Consider the following 27,346-nt stretch of genomic DNA (forward strand, 5'->3'; position numbering starts at 1 on the left):
TTTGGTGCCAGTGCTTCTTCCAACAAAGCCATCCACAAATGTGCAGCCTTATTTTTCAAAGTTAGTTTTGAAAACGAGCTGCAGACAGAACACGTGGTGGCATTATGTCCTTCCCCCCAAACATAGGAGACAGCGGTCATGGTCATCCATAGAGGGAATCTTCCCCCTACGTCGCATACACCTATTAAAGGTGGTCTTTTCTCTAGGCATTGGGCTCATAAAGGACATTCCAAGAATTGTTAACTTCACCAGTCCATAGTCATACACTTCCAATCACACCGCTGAGGTACCATCGTCGGTTAACAGAACAACAATCTTATCCAGTTAGAGACATACACAAGAAGTAAACAAAGGTTTCCAAAAGGGCAATCCGATAAAAATTCCATTAACAATCCAAGTTAAAACCAATAAATTTAGCAACAGACACTTTGTGAGGAGCCAAGAACAAATGAAAGACCAAACACATTGGCGGTCACAAAGAAACTGAACTATGAGGCGCCAAACCGTCTCTGTGTAAACCGCCCGGAGCCATTTTTGGAAGGGCGGAATAGAAATCAAATAAATTAATAATAATAATAATAATAATAATAATAATAATAATAATATGAGCAGGTGCGAAGCACGCACAGTGGCTGTTGGCCGGCACTGTGAGGAGCTAACAAATTCTACCTGGAGTGTTCTGCACAGGCACAGAATCCATTTTTATGGATGTTACCGGATCATGACCCAGGTCAGAAAGAAACCCTGTGAACAAAGATGATTCCTACCGATAATATGGAGTATTCCAATGAAACCTGATAAAGAAAAAGGAGCCTTTACATGAAGAGATGAAAGCATACCTGGATTTCAGTCAGTATCTGAAAATCAGCAGGCTATTACCAAACTGGAGCTTACCAGCAGGAATGAGCATGAGAAATTACACTATCTTGGGAATCTGAAAGTCAAATTGTAGGTGACCAAGCAGGTGTGGCAACAAATGTGTGAGTTGAGTGACCTACCACAGTAGATTTCATGTTATGTTTTGGAATCCAGGGTTCCTTGAAAGCGTAGCATTCAGCTTGTCAGTGAGAATATCAGTAATTATGAACAAGCTTCTCTGAAAGACAGATTGCCCATCTGCAGTCAGAGGGAAGCACAGAGCGTATTCACTCTTAGTTAATGTAAAACAGTAGCAGGGCTTTATGGGTCAAACAAGCACCCTTGTGTGAAGCCTAAAGTACTTACTAGAACCCCTTGCAACACTCATATGACTCATGTGGGCAGGGTAAGGGTGCTGCCAAATGAGCCACAGGTGTGGCTCATTTCCGCTCTTGTCTCCCCACCCCAGTTACTTTACTCTGCCTCATTTCACCCACTGCCATTTTAACCCTAGGCACATGGGCCAGTTATTTGTCCAGGGCCTCAACTGGATGAATAACCAGCTCACATGCTTAGGGTTAATGCGGCAGTGGGTGAGACAAGGTAGAGGGAGGCAGGTGGGATGAGGTTAGGAGAACAGGAACAAGCTGCCCCTCCGTCTTGTTTATCGCCCCCCTGTCCCGCCCATATGGGCCAATCCTGATAGAAGTTCCTGATTTGACAAATAGACGTGATTTGATTTGCTCTAGTCATCAGAGATATTGGTGAACATAGTCCAAACTACACATTTCATTACATGAGTAGTTTGACCATACATGTATGTTTGTGTTTTTTTGAAAATCAAAGAGCAGCCATGAATTGGATTGGGAAAATCAGCATGCAGGGGATGGAGATTAGCCCCTTTTGCCCCTCATAATTCTGATCTGGATTCCCCTCTCCATGGCTACAGTTTTGCCTGAGGGGAAGCTTCCACTGGCATCAAAGGGAGTTTCCCTCTCCAGAAAAAGCAGCCGTGGGTGGGGCAGAATTCAGATCTGGGCCCTGGGTAGGGGGTGAAGCCCTCTTCCCACATGCCACAGTACTGCTCCTGACTGCCTATCCTCACACTCAGATGCTCCTTAAGTGTGAAACACAACCATACAGGGCCAAACAACATGTTTAGTATAACATGTGGTTTGGCTACTAGTTCCTAATGGCCTGGAAACCTCAGTCAAGAAGCAATAGATGTGTATCACTTTTGTTGAACCTGCCAGAACAAAAGCAAAACTGGCCGCTCAGTTTGTATTTCAGAAACATTTTATTTGTGAATTTTCTTAAGCAAGTTATGAACAACTTTCTTGCTAAAATCTGCAAATAAAATGTATTTTTGTAAATGGGGAAGCAGATTAAAACAAAAAAATTACTGAGTGCTAAAGTTTAGACTGCATCTAGGACAGGGCTCAGCTTTGGCCCTCCTGCAGCTATTGGCCTACAACTCCCATAACCCCTGGCTATTGACCACTGTGGTTGGGGATTATGGGAGCATTAATCCAAAAACATCTGGGTGGGGGGGGGGTCAAAGTTGAGCAGGCCTGATCTAGAACCAGAAAACCTGACAAATTAAGCTGAAAAAATGTGGGAGATGTATATTGAATCAAAACTAATAAGTGTGTTACCATGCTTATCCATGCTGTATAGTTGCAACTCCATGGACAATGACCACACATACAAGCAAATGAAAGCAGCTGACCACGTACCCACACACCTGGGCAGAGGTGCACTCCACACACGTCGGCCACCACCGAGACAGATAATCTCTGAAGCCCCTTCTAAACGGTATCCAGATGAACAGGAAAATGTTAAGGTGTCTCCTACTCCAAAGTTAAATCCTATTCTGCTTCCAAATTGAGGAGTCCCAGGATCTTCACAGGGTTCGAGATTATATTCTGGGGAAATGAAAGAAAGAAAAAACAAAGCAAATTATTGCTTCAAAATATCTTGCAGGTATGTTTCTTAACCATCTATTCCATTATTACAAAGCATGCATTTGTACCTGAGCATCAATTTAACCTTCAGAAAATTTTTCAGAATAAATGTTCATATAAGTAAATAGGCAATTCAGCTACAGTTTTAAAATCATGCTCATAAATGTTCATAGTGTCTGCAAAATGCATGCTTAACATTCCTATAAGAGCTATAAATGTCTTTGAGTCTGACACATACAATGAAAGAAAATAACTGTACAGCATAAAAGCATGACAAATTTCCTTATGAGCTCATTTGGAATATCACTTCTTGAAATTAGACTTGAAATTATTCTGATGCAGCATAATTTTCCCACTGAATAATGTTCTTTACAATTTATTGTAATTTTCTTCAGCATCCACTGCAAAAGCCACAACAGACAAAGTGAGATTTTTATTATATAAAGTGGCAAAAAAAGCAAAATGAAAGCTTTTTTAAAGGTACTTGGCAGAATAAAATTCTTCCCCACTACAAGCTAGGTCCAGGAAAATAGTGGATTTTCCTCATTTTACACAAATAGCTCATTTTGCTCACTTACCAGAGAAAGTAATATTAAATCCTTCGTATGATATTGAAAAGTCAGAAATAAAGCGCAACTGAGCCCTGAAATTTCCATAGAGACCAGCGTTGATTGCTGACGGAACTTCTGAGCCAGTCAGGCGTGCTAGCGGCTGAGTGAAACTGCCATTCTCTGTGATTAGTAAGTAGTCGTGATGATCTTCCAAATGAAAGGTGTGAAAGGTGAACTGCACTCCTATTAGAAAAATAAAATTAGACTCACATATCACATATTTAACATGAAAGCAATTATATCACTGATTAAACTCATAAATTTCATTACAAACACAGGTTCAGAAAATTAAACAAGCTTTATATCACCCTTGCCCTCCCATTCCCCAGTTTTTAAAACTGAAACTCGATTTGTTTTTAAATGCATTTCTCGGTATTAGGCTATATTTTGAAATTGGGTTAAAGGATAAAAGTTGCTTATTATGAAAACATTACTACTCATTTACAGAATCAGATTCATATATTATAGTGCATTGTCAGAAATACCTTTGCCTTAAAAAAATCAAAATCAAATGCAATATTCTACATTCGGTTAAATTTATATTAAATTGCTTCTGCATAGTAGTTCAACAGGTGTTATTTGTATTTGTTAAAACATGTAAGTTCACGTTAATGATGTACTTAAATGCAATAAAGGTTAATAAACTGTATTAAAGAAAGAAAACTATTTCAGAATAGAACCAATAATGTTGGCCGACATGAAAATCTTTGACGAGACACTGGAGTTGGTTTTCCTCACAATTCCAATATGTTTTAATTGTGTTTTGATGGATTATTCCCATGGTGTGTTAATGGATAGAGTTTTAGACTAGAAACAGGGTGATTAGAGTTCAAATCTCTACTCAGACCTTGAACATCCCTTGAATATCCTCCACGGAGATGCTCCTCTCTACCTCTCAGATCTCATGTCCTGTTATACTCCTGCCCATGAGCTTCACTGCTCCAGCTCTACCACCTTCAATCACCTTTCAGAATCTTCCTACATTGCTGCTGGCCAGTACAGTACCAGCAGCAACCTTCTGCTTGTTAGTCAAGCATTTCCAAGGGATCTGCACGGAACCACTCGTTCAGAGACCCTTTATGGGCCTCCAAACTGGTTCAAAGAACCAGATTGTTCTTCTCCGGCACATCAGGGACTTCTGGTTATATCTGGACAATGGGGGCAACGGGGTGGCACAGAGGTATGCTGCCGCCCCGATGAGCTTTTATGAAAACAGAAGCTGGGGGGGAAGCGGGGGGGGGAGCAGTGGGGGGGGGAAGCAGCAGTGGGGTAAGTGCACCATCCCCCACTCTTAAAGCACCACCCCTGCCACCTTTGAGCCTCCCCACCACGGTTCCGTGCACATCCCTGACATTTCTCCACTGCACCACTTAAGTTGACTGACCCTTCTCTAACTTCTTTCCAAATCTTTCTTTAAAATATGCTTTTCTGTGGAATCTCTGTCTCCCGATACCCTACTTTAAACGCAAGTATGTGTAACTGAAGCATTCGCATATTATTTCCCAGCATATCCCTTCCTCCCTAACCCTACACTGCTTCTGATCTTTTCCTTGTGGAGATAACAAGACTGTAAGCTCCGAGGGGGCAGTCCTCTCATTCTTTGTGAAGTGCCATATGCATGCATGGCACTGAATACATACAAGCATAAATAAAGACAATAGTAATCAGTATCTGAGTAAAGTTCAGCAGTTATTGACTGGGCCTGTTGACTGACAGGAGGAGGAGAACCTCCTTTCAGAACCTTCATTTCAACATTATGTGGCTGCTTCTTTGGAGGTGGCTTTTGGTTCTGGTGGGAGATCCGGGGCTCATCCACAAACCAACATGTTTGGGGTGCTGTGTGGTCCCTCTCAACACCTCCAAATGACCTCAACCATTAATGGGAGCTTGTGGAGACTATATGCTTATGCACAAACTCCTTAAGGAACCAGCAGTATATTAATATAGAATACCAGCTTCTCATTAACAAATATTGGAAGGTTTATAGAGAACAGAGCAGTACAAAGGTAGTGGTAATGCAAAAAAAGAAAGTTTTTAATGATGACAAAATGTGCCAGATGGAGCTCCACATCAACCAATTATATGAAAGATGGAATAAAAACCACACTAAAGGCATTAATGGTTATGTAAAATAGAGATAAATCATTTACCTTTTCCATGGGTAACATCCACAGTCCATGTGCAATTCAGTGAGTTTGGGTATAATTCAGGGTAACCTGGGGATAAAATAGTCCCACTGGGTCCTCTAACATCTCCTCCACACAAAGCTGAGAATGAAAGGAAAAAAACAATGCAGGCACACAAACGAAGCAATTCATCTTAAAACTAAGCATCCAAAAGAGCAAGCTGAAAATCTATTATCTCTGTTTAAACAATAGCCTATATGTGGGAGTGCCAACAGTTCCCTTGGGTGACAAATCTCTAATTGCAGCCAATATTTACACAAAGTGCTCAGAAATGAAACATGATTAATTAATTGTTGAGTAGCTCCGGTAATAAGTATTATGAAAATGAATTGCTAATTATACTGGTTGATTTCAAAGAATTCCTAATGAAAAAAATGTATCCTTTGCAGAAAGAAAATGATGTACGTTCTCAGTATCACAATGAGTATTAAACACCCATCTAAGTCCTAAGTAGGAAAGGAAAGGAGATGCAAGCAAAGGGAAAATGAAACCTAAGACTGGACACAGACAATTACTTTGAGGAAGCTGAACATTGTTTGAGAGATCTATGCTTCCCATGGTGTGCATACAAACACACACATTTTCCCACATGTCACCTCCAATTAGTTTTGGAAGTGTTTTGAAACCATATTAAAACCTGTAGTACCTATTTTACCAGAGATAAAGGGGGAATGAACCATTGCTAGAACTAATGCCTCTTTCGTATTGATTGAATGATTGATTAATTAAGTGCCGTCAAGTCAGTGTCGACTCTTAGCAACCACATAGATAGATTCTCTCCTGGATGATCTGTCCTGAGTTTGGTCTTTAAGGTCTCTCAGTGGTGCATTCATTGCTGTCCTAACCTTGCTGCTAGTCATCTCCTCTTCTCTTTCCTTCAACTTTTCCCAGCATTATGGACTTCTCAAGGGAGCTTTCATATACCACCTTCTAAAAAACTCGGATGTAAACTATTGCCTGTTTAGCCTCAGAAATAATAAATAGATTTTCTATAGGTATCAACTAAATATATATGTGTGTGTGTATATTTGTGTGTGTGTGTGTGTGTGTGTGTGCGTGTGTGTGTGTATATATATGATTTTTTTAAAGGCAAGAACCTTTTGGATTAGAATGTTTCTGCTCATTGCCTTTAACCATTTTCATAACTGCTGATTACACCAAGAGCTAATTCAGATATAATGAGGTGCAGAAACAAGAAGTAAATGTCCATTTCACTTCCTCTTATTCACACTTCTCAGTCTCATTCAGAGTAGAAGATACTTGAGCTTTCATCACTGCTCAAATGAAACTATGCATTTCACTGCTGGAGATATGGAAGGCCTACTGTATTATTTTAGGAAGGGCAAAACTTTAATAATTCTTCCAAACCGATTAACAGCTCCTTAGTCAACATCTAGTAATCAGACTCTAGGACAAAGATATAATTTTACTGCAACTTGAACTGTTTTTTTTAACACTACTCTTTTATTTTTTCAAACTGAAATGCAACATAAAAAAGAAATTAATTACATAAATATGTTACGTTATTGTTCTAGACAGTTCTTAAAACAGTTTGGAAAACTGGGCTCAAAGCAGAGTGCTTATATTGTTTCCAGGAGATTGCTTTAGCTGAGCAATAGGGCTGTTTTACACAATGGTTTCTACTCATATTTTTGAAAAAATCTCTCTTGGCCTGAATTACTACTTCTTGCAATGGTTTCCACAGATCAATTATGTATTATGCAAAATGGAGGAGTACTTGAAACTGCTGAAAAGGAGTGACTCACTTTTTAATTACAATGTCCCTTTTGGTATTCTGTCATAAACTGAAATATCCACTATCTACATAGAATAGCATTATCTTAATTGTTGAATATAACCTTTTGTTTGTTTTCTTTTATTTTCATCTTCTACAATCTCTCTCTACCCCTCCCCATTAAATGTTCTACCAAAGAAAATTATTTTACTAGAGTAAGGCTTCATCAAAATGTGATTTAGTTCAAAAAATAATTTATCCAGGTTTAGATTTGTGACTTGAACCTGAGAAATGTTGATTGATATTTCATTTTATTTATTCATAAGATGGATAGAGTATGGTTGAAAGGTCCAACCTGATGCTGTCTTTAAAAGTTTCTGGCTTAATTGAAACTAATATCTCAGTGAACTTTGTCTGTGTTTATCCCTTTATGTCATGCACAGCCAGGGCTGAACCTGTGAAGACAGTGGATCCCTGTTAAGACAGGAGGGATGGTCAGATCTGAAGGAATGACACAGTTCCAGCAGTGTTGTTCTTACTAAAAGCACAATCCTTTGGGTCTGGGTTGTCGTTATATCAGAGGGCCAGTCTAGTGCCAATGGCTGACATAAAGCTCCCAGATCTTCTCTGATAAAGGGCAACAAGGCCAACCTTGGTGGTAGCCTGACAGACTTCAGCTTGCTGGATTTCTCTCTGTCTAGCCTTACCCTGTCCAGTATACTTACCTGCCCTTGAGTACCTGCCATTTTAAATTTTAAATAAAAACACAAATGGGAACAAATACATGGAATAATTGTGCACATATGGACCCAACCTCTGCAGCTCAGCCACATTAGAATCAATATATACATAGACTTTTACAATGGACATAATTTGGCAATACTTAGTCTGCTCTGCAATCCAGAGCCAATGGATTGCTCTACTGGGCACATATACCATACCATTTCCCACAGTGGAAGAGGTTTGTGGATGAATACAGGGCTGCATCACTGGATCATAAGTGTTTCATTTTACATAACATTTCTATGTGTGTGAATCATATAATGATGCTTCTTTTGCAAAGTCCGTTGCAAATGGACACTCCCCCAACCCAGAAATGGTTGTTTTCCATTTCCATAGACAACAACTTAATTTACATGCATCATTTTTTTGCATCCTTATGGTTAGCCTATTTTTTTCCATTCACAGTCAAGTTCTGTGTAGCTCAGTTCTTAGGCTCTCTTCCATATCAGCTTTTATGCTATCCCCATTCCTTGTTCATTCATCTCACTCCACATCACATACCATTTCCATGTGCCAAATGATTTCTGATATGTAACTTCTAACATGCTCAGTGTCTTCACATAATCATAGCCAGGTTCCCACTTTCTAAAATGGGATTAGAATTTGATCATGTTGTGATTAACACATTAAGCCCACAAGCAAAAGAATTAAATAGAGAGTTGGAAAGTTCCATGTTTTCTTTCTTTCTTTTTTGACAAAATAAACCCCTTATATGTTCTGAATGTTTCAAAAAATATTGCCCTCCTCATGTAATTTGATTAAGCAACAATTACAGTTAATACGGCTACCTGCTCTAGAAGCAATGAATGAAACAGAAGTACATTATATTTCTGATTCGTCTGGTTAATGTGTTCTCTTCATCATTTATTAGTATCTAAATGTCAAATTCAGTATAAAACAATGCTGTGAAATCCAGCACTCTGTATAATTTAACAGCAATTTCAGACAAAGGTGCTCAATGGTGGCAATTTTGTAAAAACAAAACAACTAACCATACATCTTAGTGAAATTCAAAATATCCCTAAATGTTTTGGCAACATTCTAAAACAGGACTTGTTAGACAATTGTACTCAAGTCTATCTTAGCACACCCTATAACAGCCATAACTGACAGAATAGGGGGGAAAAGATATATTATCATATCCACTCCTGCCAAGTTAAAAGAGAAGGAATTTAGGCAAAGCAAGACAAGGTGGAAACTAAGGCAAAGTCAAGCCAAGCCATGCACTGAAAACAGGAGCAGCAGCCAATGGGCTAGGCCAACAAGCTGTTATGGGGGGAAAGGTCCACGCAATTGAGGCCTGTCCTATATATGTGTGTGTGTGTGTGTGTGTGTGTGTTCATTATTTTATTTTATTTTATTTTTGGCTTTTCTCCCAAACCTGTGGATCCAGGGAGCTCTGGGAACACTCCCTCTAGTATTAGGGTACTTCTGTTGAATGCCATGTCAATAAATGGCAAAACATCTCTCATCCACGAGAGATGGAAGAGCATGCTGACCTGGTATGTGTGACGAAGACCTGGCTGGATGAGATGGGTGGGGTTGATCTTTCTCAGCTTTGTCCTCCAGGTTTCCTGATAGGAACAAAGGAACATAGAAAGCTGCCATATACTGAGTCAGACCATAGGTCTATCTAGCTCAGTATTGTCTTCACAGTCTGGCAGAAGCTTCTCCAAGACTGCAGGCAGGAATCTCTCTCAGCCATATCTTGGAGAAGCCAGGGAGGGAACTTGGAACCTTCTGTTCTTCCCAGAGCGGCTTCATCCCCTGAGGGGAATATCTTACAGTGCTCACACTTCTAGTCTCCGATTCATATGCAACCAGGGTGGGCCCTGCTTAGCTAAGGGGACAAGTCATGCTTGCTACTTCAAGACCAGCTCTCCTCTCCTGCAGCAACCCTGCCTTAAGTGTCGGGGAGGGGATGTTACAGTCATCAATCATGAGACCTTTCCCCTTTCCAGGTGCCTGGTTAGGCAATCTCAGAATTTCAAGTGTTTGTCCTTGAAGGTGGGCCTCTGAGATGGGCTGGGGATTCTGTTGGTGTACAGACCACCCTGCTGCACTTCAGTCTTCCTACCTGAGCTGGAAAAGGTAGCTTTGGGTTCAGAGGTGTCTTTAGGCTCACCCAAGCTTACAGTCTTGGAGGACTTCAATGTCCATGCTGAGGTGACCCTTGTAGGAGCAGCTCAGGATTTCATGGCCTCCATGGGCCTATCTCGGCTGGTATCTGTCCCTACACACATGGCAGGACATACGCTGCATGTGGTTTTTGCTGACCTGGGAATAAATGATCTGGAGGTGTGGGAGTTTGAGATAACTCCCTTGTCATGGACAGATCATCATCTGGTGGGGTTTAGTTGACTGCTCTGTCGACTCTCTGCAGGGATGGTGGACCAATTAAAATGATCCACCCCCAGAGGCTTATGGATCTCCTCGGTTTCCATACAGCCCTTGGGGAATTTCCAGTGTCCAGAATCCACAGTTGGTGTGTCTCTGTCGAGGCCCTGTTTAACTTCTGGAACATGGAGACAGTTCGGGCTACTGTCATGGTCACTCCTAAACACTCTCTCTGGCTTGGTGGAGTCTGTTCTGCTCGTTGTTTTTCCTTGAAGCTTATGGAAGTTAAACAACTCGGACGATGGCTGGAATGATGCTGGAGGAAGAGTTATGACAAATCTGACCGCACACGGGCTAGAATCCATTTAGGGACCACTCCATCGTGGTGGGGACAGTGAAGAATTGCTTGTTCTCTGCCTCCATTGCATCTGCTCAGTGCAAACCAATAGAGCTGTTCCATGTAGCAAAGACATTGCTTCACACATCCCCCCAGGTAATTTGGGAGGAAGCATCTACAGTTCGTTGTGATCAGTTTGCATGTAAACTTGCAGATAAAGTTGCTCGCATCCATGCTGATCTGGACTCCAGGGTTACGGCAGTTCCAGCAGATGTGCCTCGAGTACCATCTGGTCCTATTGTGCTGGGTTCTTTTATATTAATACAGCCTGAGGATGTGGACAAATTTCTGGGCAGTGTGTGAGCAACATCTTGCGCTCTTGACCCTTGCCCTTTGTGGCTAATAAAATCTGCCATGGAAGCTACAGGCAGATGGTTGTAGGCTATAATCAATGCCTCATTAAAGGAGGACAAGCTACCATCATGCCTCAAGAAGGTGATGGTAAGACTATTATTAAAAAAGCCCACCCTGGATTCCTCCAACCAAGACAACCATAGACCAGCTTCTAACCTTCCCTTCTTGGACAAAGTGATAGGGCATATGGTTATATCCCAGCTGCAGAAGGGTTTGGATGATACGGATTATCTATACCCTTTTCAAACTGGCTTCCATCCTGGATATGGAACTGAAACTGTCTTGCTTGCTCTAGTGGATGACCTACGCTGGGAGCTTGACAGTGGAATACGTCCCTGTTGGTTCTGCTGGACCTTTCAAAAGCGTTCAATACCTTCAACCATGGTATCCTTAAGGATCACCTCTCGGGTACAGGGACTGGAGGCACTGCTTTGGAGTGACTTTGGTCCTTTCTTGGGGAAAGGGTCCAGAAGGTGATGCTGGGAGACTGCTACATGGCTATGTGGCCATTGGCCTGTGGGGTCCCGCAAGGTTTGGTTTTGTCCCCCATGCTGTTTTAACATCTACATAAACCACTGGGAGAGGTCATCTGGGGACTTGGACTGAGTTGTCAGCAATATGCAGATGACACTCAGCTCTATCTCTCCTTGTCACCTGAAGCTAGGGAGGTGGTGGATGTTCTGAATCGGGGTCTGGAGGCAGTGATGGGCTGGATGTGGGAACAAACTGAGATTGATTCTGGGGATGACAGAGGTACTGTTGGTCAGTAGGAGATGAGGAGATTATACTGGTTCTGGATGGGGTTGCACTCCCCTTGAAAGAGCAAGTGCGCAGCTTGGGGGTACTGCTGGACCTGGCTATGCTTTTGGAAGCTCATGTGGAGACGTTGGCTAAGGGTCCCTTTGCACTGCTTCAGCTAGTGTGCCAGCTGAGTCCCTTTTGAGAAGATAGATCTGGCCACCCTTACTCAAACCTTAGTCATGTCACAGCTGGATTACTGCAACACGTCTACGTGGGGCTGCCCTTGAAGAATATTCAAAAACTGCAGCTATTGCAAAATGTGGCAGCTAGGTTGTTATTTGGAGCTGCCCACTGGGACCATATATATTACTCCCATTTTGAAAGAGCTACATTGGCTGGCAATCTGTCTCTGGGTCCAATTCAAGGTGCTGGTTTTGACCTCTTAAGCCGTAAATGGCTTGGGCCCTGGATACCTGGAGGACCTCCCCAAGTATAAGACTTGGAGAGGAGAGCTGGTCTTGTGGTAGCAAGCATGACTTGTTCCCATAGCTAAGCAGGGTCTGCCCTAGTTGCATATGAATGGGAGACTTGAAGTGTGAGCACTGTAAGATATTCCCCTCAGGGGATGAAGCTGCTCTGGGAAGAGCAGGTTCCAAGTTCCCTCCCTGGCTTCTCCAAGATAGGGCTGAGAGAGATACCTGCCTGCAACCTTGGAGAAGCCGCTGCCAGTCTGTGAAGACAATACTGAGCTAGATAGACCTATGGTCTGACTCAATATATGGCAGTTTCCTATGTTCCTATGTTCCTAAGACAGAAATTAGTCATAATAAATGGATAATTTCCCAAAAGGTAGCCAATCTGTTGCAGAGTAATTATTTATCTTGTATAAGTGATTACATAGGAAACTTACTTTAATTGAGAAACAAGAATTTGATATTTATTACTAATTGAATGTAGGCTAAGAAAACAATAAACTAACACTCTCTTATGCATTGAGAGAGAGAACCTCTCAATTTGAAATTCAAGACAGCAAGTAAGAAGGCTAACAGAAATTTAGACTCCACCCTCAAACCTGAACATAGATGCAAAACACACCAAAAAATGTTTGTCTCTCAACAAGAGAAGAGACTATGCCTATCTAGCAAATTCCAACATTCCTCTTCTAGTTGTCTCACTCTTCAGCTATTTATCTGTCTCTGAATCAGGCATGCCTTCAATTTTGTGCCAATGTAGGTTTTGGCATTTTCTCCTCTCTGGCTGCCCATAACAATCTTTTAGGTGGAAACCCTTTTATTACCTCTGCGTGAGCATCTTACTTCTTGTTCTATTTCAATCTTCCCTTCTTGATTTGAACTCTCTAGTTCTGTCTCAATCTCCCCTTCTTGAATGAGTCTCTCTATTATATCATAGGCTAACCCCTGTCTAACTAAGCATACTCTAAGAAGCATCTTTCAAAGTGGTGACTCTCATATTTAGCAGGGGAAGAGCAGCTGGCCCTATCCAACCCCAGCACAGCATCCCTCCAGTGGCTGTTGCTGGTATCTGCCTTATGTTTCTTTTTAGATTGTGAGCCCTTTAGGGACAGGGGACCATCTTCTTGATGTATTATTTATTTTTCTATGTAAACCGCTTTGAGAACTTTGGTTGACGAGCGGTATATAAATATTATAGTAGTAGTAGTAGTAGTGGTAGTCGTCTATGATTGTTTGTTCATGTTGTTGCTGTGGTTGCTGTTTCACCTTTTCACTTATTGGAAAATCCAGGTCACAGTCAGACATCACACTGGCATTTAACTTTTGCCCCTCATTAAAATACACAACACTGTGCAGTTTAACAGTCTCTGTGATAGGATCAAGTGTCCTGTAGCTTTTGCTATCCAGTGCATAACCTATGAATATTCTTTCTTCACTTCTGCAATCTAATTTTCTTCTTAGTTCTTTAGGAATATATGCATATGCTTTGCATCCAAATACTTGAAAACACTTTAAGTTAGGTTTTGTCCCATTCCACAGTTCAAAGGATGCTATTCCATTAGTTTTAAGAGCCCCTGGTGGCGCAGTGGTAAAACTGTCGCCCTGTAACCAGAAGGTTACAAGTTCCATCCTGACCAGGTCGGTAAAATGAGTACCCAGAATGTTGGGGGCAATATGCTAAATCATTGTAAACAGCTTAGAGAGCTCCGGCTATAAAGCGGTATATATATGTAAGTGCTATTGCTATTGCTATTTTAGCTGGAAGTCTATTATACAGATACATTGCAGTCATCATTACAGCTTCTCCCCAGCATTTGTTTTCTAGACCTGAGTCAAGAAGCATACTTCCAGACATTTCAATCAATGTTCTGTTCTTTTTCTCTGCCACTCCATTTTACTGGTGGAGTATAAAGTATTGTTCTCTCATGTTTAAATCCTGTTCTTTTAAGTATTGTTCAGTATCCTTCTCACTATATTCCCACCATTATCATTGCTTACTCTGCCCACATATTCTTTAGGTTTTGGCAACATCTCATATTTCTCTTTGAGTAGGTAAGTGTAGGTATAGTAAGGAAAATCATTTACAAAAGTCAGGAAATTCTTTCCATATGACTGGGAATAGCTCACAAATATCACTGTAAATCAAATTCAAAACCTCACTGGATTGCCTTTCTGTGGTTGATGAACATGTGCCCTTTGTTGCTTTTGCCTTCAATGCATTTCATTTCAGATTTGCATGGTTTAACCTGTAGGTTTCTTGCCATTTGTTCTCTTACTAATCTTGAAATGCATTACTTGTTTGGATGCCCGAATCTGCGATGCCAAAAGACTCATGCAATCTTTGTGTGCACAAATTAACTTGCTTGTAAGGCACAGGGGGTCCAACTGTGGTCTACCTTCAAGGGTCTCCCAAATAGATAGACAAAGGCCTGTGTCTATCCCAAATATCCCTACACAAGATTTTTTTGCTTAGAGATATGACTGGATTCTAGGTGAACCAGTCACCCAGAGAAAGGGGGGAATTACTAGACATACTTGTCTTAGCTAACTGCTAAGTACCTTGAACAATATCATGCATTGCTTGCCAAAAATTTGTTCTACTGTAATGCTGATTGTACTGGTTTTGATCGATCTGTCTGGAGCAGTCAGGATATTGTTATGCTATTGTGAAGATTGCTTGCTAAACTATATTGAAACGCATGGCAGGGGAAAAATACTGACCATGATCCAGTGTTCTTATGGGGTACCCACCCCTCCTGTTGCTCTTTCCTTGATACCGTCTTGACCCAGACAGAGGCACTGAGGTGCCTGTTAATTGCATGTTTCTTCGGATCCAGAGTTTTAGTTATAAGAGCCCACCTACTGTAAGTGGGGAGGGGGATGGCCAGTGCTGAGTTCAGAGCAATTGTTTACATCATGAGATTTGACAGGCATGGAAAATCTATCTGAAGGCTATAGGGACAGATCTATGAATCTGATCCCTATAAGAGAGGTTGTCTTTAGGCAATATGGCAGAATAAGGCCATGTCTGACTATCTGTTTAACTGTTGATTATTGACAGAGGTCAGTTTTCATAGAGAGTGCTTGTTTGGTATGTCCTTATTGTCAGCATGTGAGGCAAGTTTCCTATGACACCGTCATCCGAGCCAGATCCAAGATGTCTATCTCCTACACTTGCCAGCCTGAGTGACTTGAACAGGAATTTTGTGCCTGACTGCCAAGGCTAGTTGGGGTAATTATGCAGCTCCTTTGCCTTCTGGAGATTCTTTCCACTTAAAATCGCCTCCCCTGTCCTCTACTGATCAGCACCAGCTGATTGTCTGGCTTACTCAATTCCCAGCCTCCCTCCCTCCCCTTGCCAAATGTCCACCTCTCCCCCCACCCCCTCCGCCGCCTTCCCTGCATTTATCTAAGTTGGTCTTTCCTTCTTGGTTGAAACTGTTACTTATTTATTTACCGCCTGACTCCAAAGGCTCTAGGTGGTTCACAGAAATACACACAATAAAAACAAAAAAACCCTGTTAAAATCAACAATTTTTAAAAAAATCAGAGAGTACTAAAAGCCTGGCTGGAAAAAAAGGTATCTTATGGGCTCTTTTGAAGGCTGGCAAAAATGTTGAACCCTGAATGTCTATAGGAAGGACACTGCACAGCCTAGGAGTGACTACAGAGAAGGCCCACTCACAAGTCACCGGCAGATGAGCCAGAGGCATACAGAGATGGACCTATCTCGATGATCTCAATGTGCAATGGGGATCATGCAGAAGGCGGCGCTCTCCTAGGTAACCTGTTTTTGAATTTGGTCAGTGAGAACAGACAACAGCTTACATTCATCCAACATTAGAAAGCTAGAATTGTGCTTTAAACTCTGATGGCTAAACACTGTATGTGTAATTGCCCAGATGCTCCAGTTATGTTTCTATTTTCTTACAGTAAAGCTCACATTTCTTCAATAGCCTTGGGTCTGGTTCATTCTCTCGAACGTCAAGCTGTCCATGAGCCACGTTAGAAATTAGAATTGTGGGGATTGCAGCACTGGTTCCCCCTTCACTCTGCTGCCTGTTGATTGAGCATGCACAGAGTGCGGGTGGACTCCTGGTGATAGACAAAATGCTCCCTTTTTCACTCTGTTTCATACAGTTCACCATCTTTCAACATCCCTTTTATCAGGAGTTTTCCTCCTTTGAAAATAAAACAATGGTCCCTTCATCCCTACATCCACACCTTGTAGCTGTTTTTACACTCTTTAAACTTGTTTGCAAACTTGGAACGTAGTATGCCACTGACACTTAATTCACTTTATTTGTACCAAGATTACACTTCAGATAAACTGTCCCTTTTCCTTCTGCAAAAAATTGCTGCCCGTTAGCAAGGTATATGGGACTTTTATTTTCCATGATTATTTGAGAGAAATCTTGCAAATTATTTTAAAAAAATGTGAAGTAGCTCCACTATCCACATTTATTTTGTTTCAACTTTGATTTGCATCAATCCTGCAGATTATTTATTTTGTAGAGCATAATTTTTCATTTCTCAGCATTATTTTGATTGATTTCACTTTTGCATAGGCAAGTTTGCTTGTTATAATAGCCATTGTTCTGTAATTTAGTCTTATGCCCTTTTCTCTGTTGAGAATAATTCCCTTGCTGTTTACTAGGACAAGCGTTCCTCAAATGCAAGGTGCTTCCACATATAAAACACTGCTTACATTAGCAACTTTGTAAGCTTGATGTTTAACGCATTCCTCTCTTTCTGTCTGCTTTTACAACATTGCAAATAGTCCTGCACAAAATTCAAAGTCACATTTTCTTTAATTTGCAGAAAACTGACAATATTTTAATAATCTTTAGGCAAGGTATTAAGCGAAAGTCCAATTTTTGCTGATTCAAGAATATTTGTCTCGTGCAGTTCCAACACTCTCAATGTTCCCAAAAATGAGCATGTGTGCTCCTGCAGACCCTCTCCTTCTTTGAATCTTTTGTTACACAACTGTAGCATAAGGGAAACTTGACTATTCCTGGTTCTTTGTTGAAATGTGTTGCTGTATTTTTTTTGTTGCTATATTTGTGGCTGTATTTTTTTAACCTTCTATATGACAAATTAACTGATCACTTTCAGTCACACATATGTGTCCCATGGCTTGCTTGTCTGCAGAATCCCATTCTCACTGTTTTTCTCCATTTTCTGTTGGTCTTGAATACATCCAAGTGAATTCAGCAGCATTTTCACTCTGAAAGACCTCTTTCTGAAGTTTTTTTCATTGATCAGTTCAACAGTGGGACACCTCCCCACAGATGTTAAAGTAGTCATCTTGTCTAGCTTTCTTGCCTGCAAACCTATCTCCCATCTTATTACTTCATAACTAGGCCCATAACCCAACATTGCAGAGTAATTACTGATCGTGTATACACAGGAAGATTACTTTAACTGAGAAACAAGAGTTTGATATTTATTACTAAAGAAACACAGGCCAAAGAAACAATAAACTAAGGGGCTATTCTCACAACCAGCAAAAATCAGGTTAGGAGAGTCTAGCCTGATTTTTACTGGTCATGTAAACCACCGGGCTCGCAGGCAATCCCGGTGGTTTACAAGCTGGTAACCCGCTTAATTGCCCCTGCCCTTAGCAGAGCTTAGCCCTTAGCAGAGCGGTCCGCAAACTCCGTCTTCGTGCTTGTGTGTTGCTACGGTGCGGCTCCGCACCACGGCAACTCATGAGTAGACCCCCAACCGGGAGGCTAAAAAGCAGCTTCACGGCTCGGGGGTCTCTCCAGAATGCCCTGCGCACTCATGCAGGGCATGCTGGAGCTTCTAGGGGCTGTGCAGCCCCCGATCCTCCCAGCCCCCGTCGGCCCACTAACCCACTCCAGGCTCTTCTCACTGATCATGAGAAGAGGCTCTAAGAGTTTCTTGTGCAGTGAGAGAGTGAACCTCTCAGTTTGAAATTCAAGACAAGAAGTAAGAAGGCTAACAGAAACTTAGACTCCATCCCCAGGCCTAAGCACATAACAAAGACAAGCATGCCCCTAGACAAGAGCAGAGACAATGCCTGTCTAGCAAATTCCAGCACAATAATCATTTGACTCCTTTTTATATAACAGAAGATGGGCGGGGGGACATCTATATATTTTTAAAAGGAGTTTCCCCCCATTTCTATCCTGACCACCATATACAAGGATAGGCCAGGCTGAAAGTGCAGATCAGAAACACAAACATGTTCCTCACCACTAATTTGATGTCCTTACATTAGGCATAATAAAGACAGTTCCTTTCTTCAGATAGTAATGCTATTGATTTTTCTTGGACTATTATGCATTCTCTTACTTTTAAAATGCACTTTCCTAACAAACTATTCCCCCCCCAAACCCGCCTGCAGTGCAAACAAGAGGCACATAACGAATGCCAGAGGTAATTATAACGCGAGCTTCAACATCATGCACCGCAAATAAACTAAAAGAGGCACAGAACTGAAAGAGAGAGAAAAAGCTGGATACATTTCAGATTTTATTCCGGCATGGATGGGTGTAATTAAATAGACTCAAGAGAATGTTGGTCTTTCTATAACTTCTCATGCAAGCCAGATAGTGTGTGTGTGTGTGTGTGTGTGTGTGTGTGTGTGTGTGTGTGTGTGAAAAACTTTTTTAAATTCAACTAATTACCTTGTGCATTTACTTTGGTTCTATTATGCATGGGTGCAGCCATACATTTTGTACTCTAAACAAGCATTATTTGACATTCAGGTAGATTGTTGATGCCAAAAAAGTGGAGAGTCTTGTAACATGTAAAGAAGAAAGGTTTCACTTCCAATTCAAAGGTCCTCCATAGTCAAGGTCAGAAATAAAGATTTAATAGCCAAGGATATTCTGTCCAGCAAGTCAGGAAATAAAGCAAAATTCAGTCACATTGAAGCAAGACAAAAAAGTGTGAACTGAGGAAAGCTGGAAATGTGCCACAAACAGGCAGGAAGGAAGAAGTGGTGGCTTCATGAGTTCTGGGACCAACTTCACTTCCCATGTAGGAGCAGCCACTGATGATGTTGAAGCAGCTATGCCTACTACTGCAACAGTGCTATGCAGCTATGTAACAATACTACAACCCTTATGCATGGTATGCAGTGAATCTTTCTAATCTTGCAGAGGAGTAATTTATGAGTGGGGACAAAGTTAATATGTTAGGCACAAAACTAACTACTAGCTATAGTAGTCCAAGTCACATCTTGCGTATATGCAACAAAACCTATTCAAAAGGGCTGTGCTGCCTCTGCTATTGCAATTAAGAAGGGGTAGGGGAGAACAGGTTCATCAACAACAATCCTGCCACAAAGAAAAGCAGACCAAAACATAGGGATGAGCCAAAACCATTCACTCACACAGATTTGTTTTGCATTGCATGAATATCACCCTCCTTCACTGCTTTTTCTTCCCCCACCTTGGATGTTCCTGGAGAAAGGTTGATTTTTATTTTATTTTTAAAGAAGGGAGTTTACAAAACCAATAGCTTTGTTCTATGTCAATAAACTATGCTTCCTTGGCAATATTCAATTTCTTGTAGGCAAGCTAATCTCACTTTTGGAAAATGACTACATACAAATAGATAAATATACAGTTGCAATGTGAGATTAAGGGTGGGGGAGGATAGTGGAAAGCATCCAACTTTCGAGTTTTCAATGAACAGACCTAGGGAAAAAGGATTCTTTCTTTGCCCAGTGGTCAAGTCCAGATTTGACCCAGTTCATTAAAATCATTACACTGGAAGAACCAATAGAGTAAGAAAATTAAAATGAGTCCAGCCATGAATCCATAAATGGACTAGAATAAATATGCTCAATCTTGCTTTTAGTGGATATTTATTCAGTGGACAATTGCCATTTAGTGATGTGCTCTAGAGAAAAAGAAGGCTCTCGTTTACTTAATGAATTGCATGCTAGTTCAGCATCTCGAAGAAGAAATTTGTCACAATATGTAATGTTATTGCACAACAGAGAATACTATTCACGGGGAGCTCCTTAATAGTGGTTATTTTTAGATGGTAAGCATGTAGTGCCTAGTAGCATTAAGAAAAGTTATTCATGGAGTCTATTCAGCAAAGAGATGTGTCCGCATATACTATGTGCTACAATAGCATCAGAATGGACCATTACAGATTGCAAAGAACAATTATCTACAGCAACAGTAAGATAGTTTTACTAAGCACCAGCTCTTCTTATGCTCACACTGTCGCATATAATGCCACTTTCTTTTGCCACTGAGGGCTGGTGGTGTGTAAACAGGTTTGACGTCGAATGTCAAATGTGTCCGATGTCGAACAAGTTCAATTTGACTGTTTGGGGTCAGACCAAACCACCCCCTGTTCAGTCCGACTTCAGACAGAACCCCACTGGGGGTTCGCAATTCTCCCCCAATTGTTTTTTATCACTTGCCCCCTCCAGGGGCCTTCCTCTAGGTGGTGGTGGGTTTCACAGGGATTCCCACTCCCCCGCCAGCCTCCTTGCCACCCTAACTGGCCATTTGGCTGGCTCTTTGGCACATATGGGCCTTCCCCCTCCAGTGCAGTGGCCATTTTGGTGGCTGCCACACCTGCTCAATGGGCCTCTGCGTGGCAATGCAGAGACTGTGCATTCAAAAGTCTTGCATGGGGCACAGTAGCCACACAAGAGATCATGAGATCTAGCAGTCTCTGAATTACCTGAGACCTTTGCTTTGGCCTGAGAGACAAAGAGGTGATTAGATTATCTGTTTTCCCAAAAGATATTCTCTCTTCATTTGCAAGCCCAAGATTGCTTTGATACATTGAATATGCTTTTGCAGTATTAAGACTGATTTATTCAGATTAACTCTTATCCCCAATTCTGATAACAAATCCAGTCTGTATGGGACCTGAGAGACTAGGGTGTATTGTATTCCTTGAATTCTGATATCAGTAACCAGTCATCTTGGAAATGGTAAGCTGAAATGCTTCGTGTCCTCAGGTGTGCCATGGTGGCAATTACACACTTTGTGCAGACAGAGGGGGCTGTAGAGAGTTCACATGGGAGGACTGCATAATGGTAACTTTGTTGGTCCTGTGTGAATCTCAAGTACTGTACTTCCTGTGTTCCAGCCATATCCCCACATGGAAACAGGCATCCTTCAGATCTGGTGTCACAAACCATTCCCACCTCAATAGAAAGGGAAGAATGCCCTGCAAGGAGATCATTCTGAACTTCTGGGCTTTCACATATTTGTCTAGGTTGTGAAGATCCATGATGGGACAGAGGCCTCCATCCTGTTTAGACACCTGGAAATACCTTGAATAAAAGCCCTTATCCCATTCTTTTCAGTGAAGAGACCCTATCACCACTTTCTCCAGTAAGGATAGCACTTCTTCTGCTAAGGTAGGAGTTGAGTGGGTTTATTTTATCCCCGTGAATATGGGGTGGCTTGTAAACTCAATGGCATAGCCTGTCATTACTATAAGCAACACTCAGGCATCATCATGTCTCATGTGATGAGACAGATGGCAAGCATGGGGGAAAGGAGCATGTCGAATCAGAGAAGGGAGTTTTGTCTGAGTTACTTCCAGGTCCAAAGCATCAAACAGTCTGCTTTGACTGGTCTGAAGGCTTGGTCCTTTGTTGTTGCCATTGTCTAGGATTTTATTGACATTGTAGTCTTTGTGCTCTGACTGCTTAAACTGGAATTTGTGCATGTCAAAAGACCTATTGGTTGTTGTGGGTTCAATGAGAAAGTCCTCACCATATAGCAGGACTTCATTTTCTCCATCATTTTGTCCAACAGACTGCCCCCTTCAAAGTGCAGATTTTTGGTTTTATATTTCATATCACTTTGAGGGGATGTAGAGTACAGCAGAAATGACTTGACTAGAAAGCCAGAGGTTGTTGGTTTGAATCCCCCACTGGTATGTTTTGCAGACTATGGAAACACCTATATCTGGCAGAAGCAATATAGGAAGATGCTGAAAGGCATCATCTCATAGTACATGAGTTGCCAGCACTTTCAATTCTAAGCCTAAAGCCTTAGCCATGTCCACCACTTGAACCCAGTATGACCTTGTGTGGGATCAGGACCAGAGGAGGTGGCGGAACCACTTTGAGGGGCAACGAGGGCAAGGGCCTGGTGATATTTTTGGCATCTGTTGTTTTTGGATCCTAGGTGTTTCAGATGTGGCTTGGTTTGTCTGGGGATGGGGAGACAGGGTGTGTGTCCACTAATTATGGGGTGCCCGTCATTACAGGGGAAGGGAAGTCAGAAATCTATTAGCTGTTTCCCCTTTCGGATGTCCAGCAAGCTTTTTGACCTTGGGGAGCAGTGCCAACCTCCCACAGACTCTCACTTTGCTCCTCTGTAATGCCAGGTCTGTCCAGAATAAGTCGGAAACTATCTATGATCTGATTCTGGATGAAGGGGCGGACCTGGTATGTATTACAGAGACTTGGTTGGGGGAGGCAGGTGGCCCAGTCTGGTCCCAGCTTGTCGCTCCAGGGTACTCTGTTGAAGAGCAGGTGTGGGGACGTGGAGTGGCTGTGGTCTATAAAAATAACCTCTCCCTGACCAGGATCCCAGTGGAAGTGTCTGACAATATTGAATGTGTGTACCTAAGTTTGGGGACCAGGGAGGTGTTCCTTGGACGGGGACTCCTGTGATTTCCCCATTGTCATGGATGGACCTCCATCTGGTTAAGGTTGGATTCACAGTCACACCCCACCTTCGCAGGGGCAAGGGGCCCATTGGAATGGTCCGCCCAAGAAGGTTATTGGATCCAATAGGGTTCCAAGAAGCCTTGGAGGGATTTAGTGTTGGCTCTGGCGGTGATCCTGTTGATGCCCTGGTGGAGAACTGGAACAGCAAGCTCACCAGGGCAGTAGATATGATTGCTCCTAAGCGTCTTCTCCAGCCCGCTTCAAAATTGGCCCCTTAGTATCCGGAAGAACTACGAGGGCTGAAGCGGCAAGGTCGACAACTGGAGCACAAGTGGAGGAAGACTCGACTCGAATCCAATAGAATACAACATAGAGCACATTTGAAGATCTATGCTCTGGCTATACAGGCAGCAAATAAGCGATTCTTTTCGGCCCATATTGCATTCACAAGTTCACGTCTGGCGGAGTTGTTCAGGATTGTGAGATGGCTAGCAAGTGCCCCTCCTCTCTTGAATCAGAATTTGGAACCATCTATTACCCGCTGTGACGTGTGTAACAATTTTGTGTGTGGATAAAATCTCTCATATTCAGGCCGAATTGGATTTAGACTCCACAATTGGGTGGGAGGCACTGCTTTGCAGTGGTTCCACTCTTATCCCTCAGACAGATTCCAGATGATGTCCCTCAGGGACTGTTGTTCTTCAAAAACTGAACTTCAGAAAGGTGTCCCTCAGGGCTCCATATTGTCTCCGATGTTGTTTAAAATCTACATGAAACCACTGGGAGAGATCAACTGGAGATTTGGTGCAGGGTGCTATCAGTATGCTGATGGCACTCAAATCTATTTCTGCATGTCAGCATCATCAGGAGAAGGCATAACCTCCCAAAATGCCAGCCTGGAGGTAGAGATGGGCTGGATAAGGGATAACAAGCTGAGGCTGAATCCAGATAAGACAGAGGTACTTATTGTGCGGGATTGGAACTTGGGAAATTATTTTGATCTGCCTGTTCTGGATGGGGTCACACTTCCTCAGAAGGAACAGGTATGCAGTCTAGGGGTGCTTCTGGACACAAAACTCTCCCTGGTGTCCCAGGTTGAGGCAGTGGCCAGAGGTGCCTTTTATCAGCTTTGGCTGATATGCCAGCTGCATCCATTTCTTGAGATAAATGACCTCAGAACAGTAGTACATTTGCAGGTCACCTCCAGACTTGACTACTGCAATGCACTCTATGTGGGGCTCCCTTTGTATATAGTCCAGAAACTGCATTTAGTCCAGAATGCGACAGCCAGATGGTCTCTGGGTCATCTCGGAGAGACCATATCACTCACATCTTAAAAGATTTACACTGGCTGCCAATAAGTTTCTGAGCAAAATACAAGGTTTTGGTTAACCTATAAAGCCCTAAACAGCTTGGGCCCTGGGTATTTAAGAGAATGCTTTCTTTGCTATGAACCACACTGCCAATTGAGATAATCTGGAGAAGTTTGTCTGCAGTTGCCACCGGCTTGTCTGGTGGCTACTCGGGGACGGGCCTTCTCCATTGCTGCCCTGAGGCTTTGGAATGCACTTCCTGCTGAAATAAGAGAGTCCCCATCTCTTACAACTTTTTAAAAGGCAGTCAAGACTCATTTGTTCATGCAGGCTTTTAACTGGACATTGTTTTTAACTGTGTTTTAATAGTTTTAACATTTTAAATATCGATGTGTTAATCTTTTCATTGATTTTTATTATTTTGTAAACCACCCAGAGAACTCGTGTTTGAGGCAGTATAAAAAAGTGACGAATGAATGAATGAATAAATAAATAAATAAATAAATCAGGGGTTGGCCAGGTCGAGCACTGACCAAGGACCAATACTCATCAGAGAGCCACCTATTGCAGCAATACCTGAACTTCCCAGTACTAGTGGTGCAAGTCAGCTGAGAGATCTGTGCAGCTGCTGCATCGAGCACCCCCATCTACAGGTTGCAGCGTGCCTTTCATCATTTCATCTTGGAGACTTCTATAGCAACTCTTCCTCCCACATTTCCAAAGCAACCTTTCCTCCCAACTTTGAAGCCCATTATTCATCAGGAAGGAGGGAGACAAAGGAGCTGCCACTACTGCTGAGGGACTTAGAGGGAAGTGGAAGAAACTCTTACTCTCCATTTCCCTGAGAGGGGAGGGGGAGGAGCTGCCACTGCTAAAAAACCACTTCCCACTTCTCTATGAGGTAGATAAAATGTAGATAGAATAATTTATCCAGGAGGGGCTCAGTCACATATCCAAGTCCCCCTGCCCCCATAGCAGCACTACTTCCATTCAATCTTGTAGAGAAATGTTGTGGGAACATTATCTTGGGGGTGAAAAACTGTCCACCACTCCTGACACCAGGTGGCTAAGAACATAGGAGCAGCCCTACTGGATCAGGTCCAAGGCCTATCCAGTCTAGCATCCTGTTTCACACAGTGGCCCACCAGATGCTCAGTCACTACGAACAGGAATTTCATGGGGAGATTAATATTCTGCCTATCCATTCTAAAAACAATTATAGGGATGGGAGGCAGGGCTATGTTACTCAAGACCTTGCCTTCTGGGTCCACTGGCATTTCTCCTCTTTCATGATGAAGATCATGCCTTGGGGCCAAGGAGAATTGGTCCCCGCCTCCCAACCGCCTTTTTCCTCATCAGGACCTGAAGTCTTTGGTCAGTTTAGAAACAATGAAGACAAACAGAATGGAAATGCAGGACTGGTCCTGCTCCTTGCCTCCCCTATGGCCATGTGTGGACCTTGTGCCTGTAGCAACAGACAATTGTATAGATCACAAGTATATGGAGAAAGCTGAACATCAACATAAAAATATCATATATGCTTTTCTATGTTCACTCAGTTAATTCTTACCATCACAAGTAGGAAGTGGATGGCTCCACCAGTGGTTCTTTTCACATAGCAGAGGCTCTTCGTGGCTCAGTCTATAACCTGGGTCACACCCAAATGATACTGTTGAACCAATGGAAAAGTCGTGCCCATAACGACGACCATGGACAGGAATGCCAGGATCCAAACAAGAATAGGTGTTAACTGTGACACCTGCCGTGCAAGGGGAAAAAATGCTTCAAAGGTAAAATGAATAATTTGAGAACCTTTCTTTCATGCTGAAGGAAAGAATTACACACATTTCAATAGTTTTTAGTGAACCATTTGTAAGAAAGAATAGAGAAAACAAAGGAAGCAACGGTGTGGAAAAAACAGTCAGAAGTTTGATCAAATATGTGAACAGTGTTTGTGGAAATGGTATGTGAACAGGTCCATGAGTCGTGTGAATGGAGTTGTAAATCGGAGAATGAGTGAATGACTGTGTGAGAGAGAGAAAGAATGGGAAATGAAAACAGAAGTGTTGCAAACACTAGCACCACATTTATGGACTACTGTCACTCTCGTCTCCACTTGTGTTCCCTGCTTCCTCTGAGACATGCCAGCATTTCTGTACCTTTGCTTATTACCTAAAGATGAACTATTTATAATAGAAAAATGGTGTTCATATTACACTTATCTTTAATTCATCCTACTTGGCAACACAAAGGCTCGAGGTGAATATGTAATTTATCAACAAAAAGCATCGGAGATATTTATTGACTGACATAACCACTAACGGTGTGCATACAGAGTGGAAGAAAAAGCATGTGCACTACTATTGCAGTGTACTACTGCACTGCAGACCTTTGCAGGGGTCAGGGACGGAGATTTCTGCCAATCCCTTTCACAGTGGAAGCACTTTTTGATATTCGGAAATAGATTGTCGAGGGCTGCACGACTCTCAGCAACCCAATTCTGGGTCACAGGGATCATTTCTGCAGTGTGTGTGTGTGTGTGTGTGTGTGTGTGTGTCCTCCTGATCCACACAAGCCTCCTCACTGCAGGAGCATAGCCACAAGCATTGCACATGCATGTGTTAGTTTTGTTTTGGCTCCACATGCAAACTGTTATTGGAGATGTCACTCAGTGTGTTTGGCCAGCTAAAACATATCCATGTCATGTGACTGCAGCAAAACCTCACTCCAAGAGCGCAAACTCATTTAATTTCATATAAACACTTAAGCCCTGACACAGACAAGTGTTTAACAGGGATGTGCAAATCGATTTGGCTGCAAAATTATTTGTACGCAAATCTACCTGTTATGGGCGATATGGGGACAAAACAAACCACCCCTGTGCTAGCTAGCGAGATTTGGGTAAAAAACAAAAAAATCACCCAGATTTCAGACCTGAAAACTTGTAGATTCAGG

At 42.2% G+C, this 27,346-nt stretch overlaps 1 protein-coding gene across 7 annotated transcripts in view; it reads right to left on the reverse strand.

Moving 5' to 3' along the window:
- Window positions 1-27,346, reverse strand: part of CSMD3 (CUB and Sushi multiple domains 3) — a 1,041,917-nt gene that overhangs the window by 324,771 nt on the left and 689,800 nt on the right. For all 7 annotated transcript variants that reach the window (XR_008306202.1, XM_053246219.1, XM_053246218.1 and 4 more), the window contains 4 exons: window positions 25,962-26,150; window positions 5,584-5,700; window positions 3,401-3,616; window positions 2,595-2,783 (listed from right to left, as the gene is read on the reverse strand). Coding sequence is in view for 6 of the 7 variants with exons in the window: in XM_053246219.1 (XP_053102194.1) it covers window positions 2,595-2,783; window positions 3,401-3,616; window positions 5,584-5,700; window positions 25,962-26,150 (711 nt within the window). In the remaining variant the exon portion in view is untranslated. The remainder of the gene's footprint in view (window positions 1-2,594; window positions 2,784-3,400; window positions 3,617-5,583; window positions 5,701-25,961; window positions 26,151-27,346) is intronic.

The sequence above is a fragment of the Hemicordylus capensis genome, chromosome 4 (assembly GCF_027244095.1).
Source record: "Hemicordylus capensis ecotype Gifberg chromosome 4, rHemCap1.1.pri, whole genome shotgun sequence".
NCBI classification, from domain to species: Eukaryota; Metazoa; Chordata; class Lepidosauria; order Squamata; family Cordylidae; genus Hemicordylus; species Hemicordylus capensis.